At 40.2% G+C, this 11714-nt stretch overlaps 1 protein-coding gene across 1 annotated transcript in view; it reads left to right on the top strand.

The window, feature by feature from the left end:
• The window catches only part of LAMP2 (lysosomal associated membrane protein 2), a 30866-nt gene that overhangs the window by 17742 nt on the left and 1410 nt on the right, over window positions 1-11714 (top strand). Inside the window, exons 4-9 of the mRNA XM_019521046.1 lie at window positions 276-489; window positions 1202-1363; window positions 2268-2470; window positions 3239-3358; window positions 3732-3810; window positions 5110-5277. Of these exons, the coding sequence (XP_019376591.1) occupies window positions 276-489; window positions 1202-1363; window positions 2268-2470; window positions 3239-3358; window positions 3732-3810; window positions 5110-5277 (946 nt within the window). The remainder of the gene's footprint in view (window positions 1-275; window positions 490-1201; window positions 1364-2267; window positions 2471-3238; window positions 3359-3731; window positions 3811-5109; window positions 5278-11714) is intronic.

An 11714-nucleotide genomic window follows, 5' to 3' on the forward strand; every position in this document is an offset into this window, starting at 1 on the left:
AAAAAAAAAAAAAAAATCTAGAAAATTTAATATTAATCTGCCCTGGGCTGCCTGTGATGCAGCCCTCAATGGCTTGCCAAAACTCAGTAAGCGGCCCTCTGCCTGAAGTAATTGTCTGCCCCTGCTTTAAACAGTAGGTACGGTAGAGTAATCTATTTAACCTTTCCATGAAACAGTCTGTGGGTAAAACTACAAAACAAACTGAAATTTTTGCAATGGAAATTCGTGGATGAAGAAAGGAGACAATATCTGTTTGTCTAAATGTTTTCTTCTAGAGAAATGCAACCTTACATGTATCTCCCAATGTGACACATGATGGAAGCACCTGTGGGAATGAAACATTTGCTCCACTCTTGGCAATTCAGTTTGGAGCAGGTCATTTTTGGAGCATCAACTTTACAAAGACTAGTGGAACTTACCGGGGAAATATTATTACATTTACCTACAACACCAATGATACTGCTGTATTTCAGGATGCGAAAAAAAGAGGTAAGACCAGCTGGATTTTGAATTATGATTAATGGTGACTTCCACCAAAAAACTCCATGCGGTAACTAATAAATGTTGTATGTCTTCATATGGTGTACCATCGTCTTTAATTGTTGATGTAGCTCACTTTTACTCTCTCTCACTTTCTTCTTGTGTCTCAAATGGATGAGCTTCATATTGATTTCTGCACACCCCCCCCTTCCATGAATGCATAGTAGATCTGACCACTACTGCTTCTAGCTCCTGTAGCTTTAACAGAAAGTGACTTTCAGGGAAACTAGCGTAGCCATTTTATCAAGTAATACTCTTCCTTAACTTTGATTGGAAAAAACTCTAAGCCCATGCAGAGTGTAATACCTATAGGATTACATCTGTGCAATAAAAAAACACTTGGCTAAGCAGTTTGTCACTTCCCAGAGTATACAACAAAAACTAAGGTCCTGATTTTGTTCACTTTTTTTTTTCCTAGTAGGGTATTAAAAATGTTTCTGTAGACCACCACCCTCTTCAGTGGTATATTTAGAGGGGGGGGGGTTTGTATGCTATATACTGCTTAGCTCCTCCAAGTAATACAGTGTGTAGGAGTAGCATTTATAAAAGGACTTTCTCTGGGGGAATCCCTTGTGTCTTAACTCCCTGGACTCTCTTATGAATGATTTGTATTTATAAGTGTTCTTGCAATTTGTAAGTACTAAATTGTCTTCACTTACAGGACCAGTTACTATTGTTGTAAATGACACCATGCACCCAGTTCAACTAAACAGGGTCTACAAGTGTTGTCATAACGAATCTATCGAAGCAGAAAATGTTACACAGTCTTTCTGGGATGTCACCCTGCAGGCTTTTGTTCAAAATGGCACAGTCAGTAAAAATGGTGAGTCACTTCATTGCAATATTAAAGTAATCATGGACAGTGTTAACCAACAGAAATCCTGAAGTAGCAAGATGACTAGCACTTCTGAGAGAGTCTTGAAAGATTCACTAGTACTGGTAGAAACATGTGTTTGTCCTAATTCACTAACTTCTGATCTGGAAACCAGGTTAATGCAGTAGGTCTGCTTAGAAATAGTATATAGAGTACTTTAGTTGGCAAGATGTTTTTTATTAGAAATAATTTGTATCATTAAGCACACTGATATTCAAGACTTGTTTTTAATACTTAGATGAGATCATTAGCATGTCAAACGCTTCAACAGATTTAGAAATTGTTGTCTGCACTTTGTAAACAGAAGAAACACTGCTGTTGTGTCCAGGATTTGAGCATGCTTTCTCCCTCTTCAAGCAAATGGCTTAGCAGTTTGAGGGTTCCATAGCAAGTCAATAAATGTTGTACTTTTCTCAAAGGCTCAATTTTTCTTTTTTTTCTTTCCTCTTTGTAATGCCAGTAATCTAATTGTAGCTGCCTCTATCCACTTCATCTCAAAAGATCAAGAAGTATCAATTTATGAGCTGTGCTATTCCGTAACACAAAGTGGCTAGTCCATGTACTCCAGTCTTAACCATGCCTCACTCCTCTCTTCTACTCCCAGTTCATCTCAATTTTTGCAAAGCAGTTCTGTCTGAAACACTGCATTTTTTTTGAATATAGTCTGCACTTAATACTAAGGTTTTAAGTGTTTTGTTTTAAACTGGGTGAGCAGGAGACTCTTGCTGGATCTAGAAAGCCAAATACTTCCTCTACAAATTCTTAGAAGCAGAACTACTCTTAATGAATAGACCCTCTGTAATGTCTCTTGTTGAAATAACAGTTAACAATGTATGCAACTTTTTTTTTTTAGAGTCTATCTGTGATGCTGATGCACCCACTTCTGTGCCCCCTGTTGCCAACCTAACTACAGCATCTACCACTTCCTCACCTGCACCAACCACAACTCCCAAACCAGTGGAAAAACCAGTCCCAGGAAATTACTCTCTCAAAAATGGCAATCAGACCTGTTTCCTGGCCACTATGGGGCTGCAGCTGAATGCCTCCCAAGAAAAGGTGCTTCTCCAAATCTTAAGTGAAACAAGAAAGGTGTTTTGAATATATCCATACTTGTACAAGTAGGAATGCCTAATCCTAGCTGTACGCAACAGCTGTACGAAGTTACTGTTAGTGTTGTATATGTGACCACTTTATTATCAGTCTGCTGTGTCTAGATAGTATCTTGCTTCAAACATTTTAACCCAGTTTAATGTAGCAACTTTCTGGGGAAAAATTCTTTGAAAACCTGCCATTTCAATGTCTCTTTCATGTTGGAACTTGTGGATGTTCTGCTTCCTGCAGAGGGAGCCCAAGCCTAGGCATCTGATTGCCAGGACTATGCTGCTATTGAATGCATAAAATAAAGGACTCCTACTCTTTTTAAAAGCTGAAAGGGGGAGAGCAGACTCAGTGGGAAAAGTGGAACAAATTTAAAAACTTTATTGAATGTCTTTTATATATAGTTATATGGCTTTGTACAGATTGAGGAAGATACAGGATCCCATGCGTAGAAACGTATAGTTGGAGTATGTTGGTGCAATCCAAGGCATGCAGTTGGTCAAGCAGCCTACATTAACCCAGGATAAAAGAGAATCGCGTGAGCAGTACTCAGCCATGAATTGTCATATTTTTAAAATAACTTGGTTAGCTGACACTGCATAGTCAGTAGCATGAAGACCAGGAACTAAGCAGCAATGTAGGGAGAACCTTTTGATCAGCAGCAGTATATAGCCTTTACGTAGGTAAACCCTTTTTGTGACTGACCTATTTGACTCTTAATTTTAGCCTTCTGTGATCAACATTAACCCAAAAACAACCCACGTCACTGGGAGTTGTGGAAATACGTCTGCTACTCTGAAACTGAACGATTCCAACAGCAGATTTATTGATTTTGTATTTGTTGTTGTAAGTAACTCACAGTTGACTCTTATGAATGGGCATTATTTATTATAAATAATCAAGGTGCTTTTAAGAGGTGTGTTTTGAAGTCAATGTTATGATGATTATGGGCAGGGAAACAGTTGGTTAACTGACTGCCTAACTCCCCAGCATATAAGAATTCTGTAGTATCCAGTAATATCCAATGTACTAAGCACTGTTAGCACTAAGAATTAGCAATACTAGGATTATAAATACTAAGCATTTAGCACTACTGTAGAGTTCTTCCAGTTCATGTTTTAAGCTTTAACTATGGAACTTTTATATATACTTATGTCTGAGAACCCATAAAACTGTTCCCACAATTATTACACTAAAATGGTTTTTGCCTTTTAAACAGAAAAACACAAGTGCAAATACACAAAGGTTTTATCTAAAAGAAGTGAACGTCACGCTGCATGTCTCTACAAATGGCTCTGGTAAGAAATGGCATGAGCTTTAAAGTAACCCCTTCTTGTGGCTCCTGTGTGTTTTGGCAAATGCCTGCCTGACTGACTAGGAGCAACCTTTTCTGGTCAAGTCAACAATAAGTAGAACCTCTACTACAAGAGTTAATCATGGCTAATTTCTGTTTCCCTCTTCCCGTGCTGGCTTGCATGTACCTTTCTCTTCCTCTGAAGCTTCTTAAAGTGCAGTCACTTGCTTTCTGACAACTAAATAGGTATACTTTAGGCAAACTAGAAAACTTTTTTTTTTTAAAGCCTTTGGGCCTGCAGCAAGAAATAGCACAGAGAGCTGCTCTTGCTGACTCTTAAACTACCATACTTGCTGTCATGCAACCCACGTGTATTTTTTTTTTTTTTTCTTTTTAAAATTCTTCTAGACCTTTAAGTAGGGATCTACCCAACTTGGAGGCAGATGGCCAATTTTTTTTCCCCCCAGGAGATCATGGGGCCAGCCACCACTTTCACAAGCTGATTATGGGGGGGGGGTCCACCACTACCCCTCCCTCCCCCTCACCACTGATTGTTTGTTTGCAAGAGCTGTTCATCATGTGTGCCCCACCCTGCACTGTTTGCAGGGAGCCACACTTTATTTTCAGTAAGTTGTACCCCTCCCTGACAGTGTTTGGTTTTTGTGTTTGTTTGTTGTTTTTTTTTGAAGACCTTGCCCAACTTTATTTTTAATCATGTGCAATGCCTGATTTCAGTTTCTCCAAAATTTGCATTTTGATAGATCCCTACTTTGTAAGACACACAAGCTATCTGAGCCTTCCACACAAGGGGAATGGAAAAGCCAAGCTCTTTCCATCGGTGCTAACTAGAAATTCTAATGAACAGACTTGCCCGTTCTCAAACCAAGAAGCTTCATTTAAACTCTTGCTTGGATTCTGCAGGTCTACTGCTAATGGATTAAGGATATGCTACATTTTGAGAAGGGGTTAAAGCTAAAATACTTATGTAACCAGTTTATATTACTGAAGTGTTGGAAAGTTAAACTGCTTGAGTAGAGAAGGTAGAATAGTGATTGCTTTTAATTAGCAAGTTTCCTGTTATAGAGGAATAAGGTAATCTCTCTAACTGTATTATAGGAAACTAAGCACTTAACTGCCACCGAATCATGCATTTCAGAGGAAATGTAGAGAAATGGTCTCTGTAGCCTTCAACTGAGTAGGCTTACGACTTTGGCGATATGCCTCTCTTGAACAACTACTTACTTGGGACCAGGTTCAGTTTCTGATCAAGTCTCACTAAATCCAATCTCTTCTTTTTATTTAGAAGTTCTACATGCTGAAAACCACAATCTCAGCAAATGGGACACCTCCCTGGGCAGTTCCTATATGTGCCAAAAAGAGCAGGTTGTTGAAGTCAACGGAGACTTTCAAATACATACTTTTGATGTAAGGGTTCAGCCATTCCTTGTGAAAGAAAACAAGTATTCTACAGGTAAGAATTTTAATCCAAATCCAATGGATTCTAGTATGCTCTGAATTCAGGAGTCTGACATTTATAAAATATATCAAATCAGGGTGGAACAAAAGCCTTCTATATATCAATAGAACAGATCTACTGGCTAGTCCTTCATTCATTTATTTAAAGCTAAAATGACCCCATCAACACTAACTGGGGGATTAAAGATGTGCTACAGCCTTGCATCATGATGAACAAAAAGACATCTTAATCTTAGAGCACTATTTAAATAATCTGTCACACAATATGTATTTCACACTGCAGTATGGCTAGAGATGCCTTTGTTTCAATATATGGGGCTAAAAATATTAACAGGGTTTTAAATCTTGCATGGGAAAACAGTGTGGGAGAATCTGTTGCCTTTTTGAAAGCTGTGAGTGTGAGGCTAAATTTGTTGAGTGCTAAAGATGACAAACATTTCTGCTGGGATGTTGTCTCTTGCTGACATTATTGGGAGGCTCTTCTTGGTGTGCCCTCTGAGACCAAGGAACTGTTGTTCCAGGGGAGGTGATAAAGAATTTGGAACAAAGCGCTTACTGCAAGGCTTTCTTGCCTGTGTTGAGGTATGCAGTAAAAAATGGCATTGCTTACCTTTGGGAAGGGAGAGCTGGGCTACCTAAGTATTTCAATAGTATTTTAATTGTTTTGGAGTCTGTTAGTCTACAAACTAGAGATGCACCAATACATTGGTCCAACATCAGATCAGCACCAATATAAAGAAAATTGTCTGTATTGAAAATCAGCCTGATATGGCCAATAATGTGGCCATTTTTTTTTTAAATGGCCCATGCATGTGCAGCTGCAGCACAGCACATAAGTAGTAAGGAGCATAGCCCAGCAGCTGGAAGAGCAATGTCCAGCTGGTAAGTCTGTCCTGGAAGGGGCGGGGTAGACCAAGATTCCCCGCATGAGGGAGTAGAGATGGGGCAAGCACTGCCCAACTGGGGCGGGGCAGGACAGGCGCAACTCATCCGGGAGAGCATGGGGGTGGGGGGGGCAGGTGCCCCTGGATCTGTGCAGGGTGGGGCCAGGGCTGCATCAGGCTGTGCTCAGGGCAGCCAGTGGCACTGGGAGTGGGCTTATGGGGAGAAGGGGCTGCAACCACCCCAGAACTCACCATAGCACCCAGTGGAGCCCCAGCCCCACCCACCCCATGCAGATCTGGGGGCACCCCCCCACGCTCTCCTAGAAAAGCAGCAGTGATAGCTCCCAGGCAAGTGGTGGATGAGCCTCTGCACAAGCAGAGGGTGCCAGCCCTGCCTCCCCACACAGCCTGGACAAGCCACAGCTCCATCCTGTGCCCACCCCCACCCTGGCTGGGCAGCACTTGCCCCAGCCCCACACCCTCCCTCCCTCACTGCAGGGGACCTTAAACCCCCCATGCACCCCACCCCTCTTCCACCACAACAGAGTTACCAGTTCTGCTGGACTGGTACTGGAAATTGGATCAGTGTCGGCTGATGCGCTTCCTTAAGAATTGGCTGTTGGTATCAGCCCCAAAAGTCTTTATTGGTACACCCCTACTACAGACCATTTGGCTTACAGTAAGTTTTTGGAAACGCACTTCCAACACTTGCCTTAAATTCCTGTTTTAAGTGCAATGAAATATGACAACTGATTTAAAAACTGGACTGTAAGTATACTGAGTAACTTAGTTTAAACTGCAGTTGGCTTTATCCTCTTTTGCCTGTTCCAGTCACTGTCTCCCATGCATTCACTAACTGCTGCTTCCGCTTGGCTTTTGATACTACATTCACATCTCTTTAAACCTGCCTTGCCTAACTCTCTCTAAGTGAACTTGTGCTCTGTTGTGCTTCTCTCTTAGAAGTCCAACTTTTAGGTATTTGCATATCTAATATGAATTTATTTTGGGCTCTTTCCTGATGCAACACAAAGCATTAATAAGATGCAGTAACAACCAGAAATGCCTGCAGTTACTAACACTTAGTACAGGTGTTGGTTACTCATGAATTTCATACAGTTCTCCTAGTATATTACATATCTATGATATAGTAGATCTGCTTGAAGTTCAGTTGTGTATTAAGGAAAATAGAGGAGCATTTTTTTCCTACCACTCTTCACAAACATTGTTTTTGTTTTATTCTTTGTCATACCCTTCTTCTCATCTACAGCCCAGGAGTGTTCGCTGGATGATGACACCATTCTTATCCCAATTGTAGTTGGTGCTGCACTTGCTGGCTTGATTGTCATTATAGTGACTGCTTACTTAATTGGCAGAAGAAAAAGCTATGCTGGATATCAAACGTTGTGAATCTGAAATGTGATCACTGTTCTGATTTTCATTTTAAATGAAGCAAGTGCAAGTTCCCAAATAAAACACAAGTTAACACTTGCCTCACGTAATTAGGTCTGGAGACTTGGAGAAGGTACACTCTTAAGCTTCTCTGAACTAGGAAAAAAGCATAGGCTTCCTAACTGTCCTGGCAGCATCAAAAGTATTTGACAAACTACTAAGTTTAAAATTTTGCCTTGCAAACACTAAAATAATTGGAGTTTCTGCCTGCTACTCTTTTACATGCAATACATTTAAAGCAGGGAATAGTTGAGAGGAAATGCTGTCTAATCTGGGTTACTAGCATGATGCGTCAAGCAGCTCTTTAAAACTGCATTGAATTTGTACTTGCTTCTCTCCTGCTTTCTTTGGTTATTGTCATACTTGCAGAGTAACCTGGCTGCATTGGTCACTGTACATTGGACAGACTCAAGCGCTCCTTGCTAGTTTAAACAGTGCCTAGTAATTCTTTCCTGGTTCATAGCACCAAATGCCATGCTTCTTGAGCAAGCTTCTCTTTTGATTGGCGTAGGCAACCAGTCTAACAGTAGCTCAGTCCTTTTCGGTTACTGCAGTAGCTTTTTTTTTTTTCCCTTGAAGCTTGCATATTTAAACAAATGTGAGTTAACTTCATCAGTTGATGGATAAATTGGAACTCTTAAGCCCAGTTTCTAAATGGCTTTAGAAAACTGCTAGGCAGGAAGTTCTGAATTACTCATGCACATGACAATGTGATATCCCTTCTTAAGATGATAAATCTAAGGTAGAATTCTACTGAAGTAGTAAAGTATTCTTGCTGGCATCAGCCTAGAGAAAAGGGAATAGGAACTTTTATAAAGTATTCCAAGACTCAAAGTGCACTTAACTTTATACTGTACCTTGTACAGAAATTGTCATGTTGCTTTCTTTGAGTGGTGTCTTTAAAGATGCTTTCAGTTTTTAGTGAGCCAGTGCTAACTGTTGCAACACATAGCTGTTCTTAAATCTTCCTATTAAATGATTCTTCACTAATCAGAGCTTGCATTGTAACTGTCCAGTATGTGGTTAGGTTATATAAATTGATGTGTATAACTTGTGCTTGATTTGTGTGTTGTGTGGCGAAGCATAAAACTGCATTTGTGTAGCATTTGTTAATGCATAAAGCAGAGTGAATCTGAGACTGACCCACTACCTTTTCCCTGCTATTTGGAGAAGATAATGGCTTCCAAAGATCTGTAATGCAGTAGGAATGTTCTTTTAAACTGCAGCACGTAGACTAACCCTCACTATACAGCCAAGTTTCTCTGGCTGCCTAAGCAATGTGTCATTCTGATGCATGGCATGTGAAAAAAGTAGCCTTTAGAAAAGATGACATGCAAGTCTGCATATGTTGTAACAACAAATGAACTGGTGACTTCATGAGCATATTATTACCTGTTGAACTAAAATCCAATCTCAAAACTGGTTTGGAATTGTCATGATAACTGTTCCAGGGTATACATAGTTGTACGCAAACAGCTACTCAAGTTGCGTTGGATCCTTTCAGTAACAAACTGGTCTTTCACGGTGACTTGAATGAGACACTGGCTAAAGGACCAAGAATGAGTGAAGAACTCCTGCCAAAGATATATTTACAAGCAAAATTCAAGCTTTAGTCCAATTCAAATTTTAAAAAAAAAGTAAATGAGACTTCAGGAACCAGAAGCCAGTTTTTGGTTTCAACATCCAATGTTTAATTTTAGATAAATTTGCAAATTGATAGGCTTAATATTTAAAAAAAAAATCTGCAACTGGAGCAATTTTATAAAGTTCTGTGTTTAACTGTTCCAGTAACTGATGTTTTATATATGCCAGTTAACTGTTGGTCTGCTTTAGCATATGACACTGATTCCTTCTGTCCCTATGAATGTTTGGCCTTTTTAAATCTTGGTATGGCATCTGAGGGACAGCATACAAGATCCAAGCAAATTCTTCCTCAAGTTCAGTAAAATGAAGTACAGGCATACCTCGGAGATATTGCGGGTTTGGTTCCAGACCACCACAATAAAGCGAATATCGCAATAAAGCGAGTCACACAAACTTTCTGGTCTCCTAGTGCATATAAAAATTATGTTTACACTGTACTGTAGTCTATTAAGTGTGCAATAGCATTATATCTAAAAAAAAAAAAAAACTTTTATTGCTAAAAAATGCTAACCATCATCTGAGCCCTCAGCGAGTCGTAATCTTTTTGGTGGAGGGTCTTGCCTCAATTTGTAAAAAAAACAAAAAACAAAAAAACAAAAAAAAAAACAACAACAAAAAAACCCACAATATCTGCGAAGTGCAATAAAACGAGGTATGCCTGTATACCTTTTTGAAGATGTAGACATCCCTGACTTCGTATGCCAGGGTGTTTGGTTCAGAGATAAAAATATCTCTGTTGCTGGTGTACAGATAACTGGCTTATGTAAAAAACATCTGAGTTTTGTCATCTTCACAGTTAAATAAACCACTAGATTTCTGTATTGTTTCTCTATAGGGACTTGTCAGTTTTAATCAACGTATGCTTTAATCAATAAAGATTCTTCCATTTCTTAAGGAAACCTGGTCACTTTTTTTTTTTTTTAATTTGGCTTCTTTATAATAGTTGTCCAGTGCTATAAAGGTCACTTACTAGGAAAAACTTCCTCTTGATACCAATTCTCTATCCATTTTAAATTGGAAGGTCTTCACCTTTAATTATCCTAGACCTGCAAGAGGCCTCTGCAAAGGCCTCTTACATTGAGTTTTCAACACTTCTTCATTCTGTGTTCCCCTGAGGAGGACTTTGGTCCCCCAGCCTATAAGTAGCAGACAACTTGAACTACTAATCTAGATATTTTAATATCTGATCCCGTTTGTCTGACACTCAACTTTTATACTGAGCTGCAATTCTTCTGCCTAACCCAGTAGAATCATATTGACTAGCAAAATGTATTGTTTGTAAGCTGGTTCTAATCGGCTGATTTTCTGATCACGGCTATGAATGGTTCAGTGTTTCTCAAAGTCCTTCTTTGGGTGGGATCTTTGCAAGTATGAACTGGGTGCACTAACATCATTTGAACAAAAGTAGGGAAGCAGGGGGCCTTGGTATAGTGTTCTGCTTTTTGTAAGCCATGGGCTGTTGCACAGGCTCATAGCAGGAACGGGGAGGGGAGGGGATGCTGTCCTAGGAAGCATTGGCAAAATTGTACCAAAATACCTGGGAGGTGGCTTTCCTAAGTTGTGACTTTTTTCAGTCTGCTCAGGATGCAGGTCTTACTCTGGAGTACAGCAAAGGTATTGTCATACTAGCATAGTCTACCATATAAACTAGGGCTGTCCAACAGGCAGCCTGTGAGGGGTTAAGGTGTGTCACCTAGCTGCTACTAGGCCCTCCCTCCTGCTGCTGCTAGCTGCAGGAAACTAAGGGGAGTCCAGGGCTGTGAGGATGGGGAAATCATGCCCTAGTAGTGGCACAGTAGTGGGAGCAAGAGTTGAGAGCATTCACCCAACACCTGGTGCAGGTTTGGCGGCATATGGCCCTTGGCTTAGAAGTTGGGCAGCCCTAATGTAGATGGTGCCTACAGCCCTTAGAAACTTGTAGAGCAGGAAACTCAAAATCTGAAGATGATCTTTGTCTGACTTGAACAGTTACTCAATATTTTTCTCAAGTTTTGCCTCGTTTACCCTGCAGTCCTAAACTCACTTGTGCTTGCTCCAGCTCTACTTTTAATTGTCAAAATGAGCAGCTCTGCACATGCTGTACTCTGCATTTCGGGAGCCTTGTTCTTGTTGCATCTCATTGGGTCTAGCTAGGCCAATCCATGGTTTTACATTACTAATTAACACGAGCAAGAGAAGAAATCGGTCTGCTTGCTCTACTGACCTAACCTATATAATACATCAGTTGCAGCCATTTTGCCACAGTTGTATTGGTATTATGCTCATCTTTGTTCCCTGTCTTAAGTTCTAGGTACTATACGGTAGCTAGTGTCAGCAGTACTTCCTGTTCAAGACTCACTAGACATGGACTGCCTTAAACTTGGATTGGTCATGCAAAAAACTTAAGAATATTTGTCACAAAACACTACAAAGCTTTTCTTTCCAAAAAAAAAAAGGTGTGTGTGGGGGGGGGGGG

The sequence above is a fragment of the Gavialis gangeticus genome, unplaced genomic scaffold (genome assembly GCF_001723915.1).
Source record: "Gavialis gangeticus isolate Ggan-Ray unplaced genomic scaffold, GavGan_comp1, whole genome shotgun sequence".
Lineage (NCBI taxonomy): Eukaryota > Metazoa > Chordata > Crocodylia > Gavialidae > Gavialis > Gavialis gangeticus.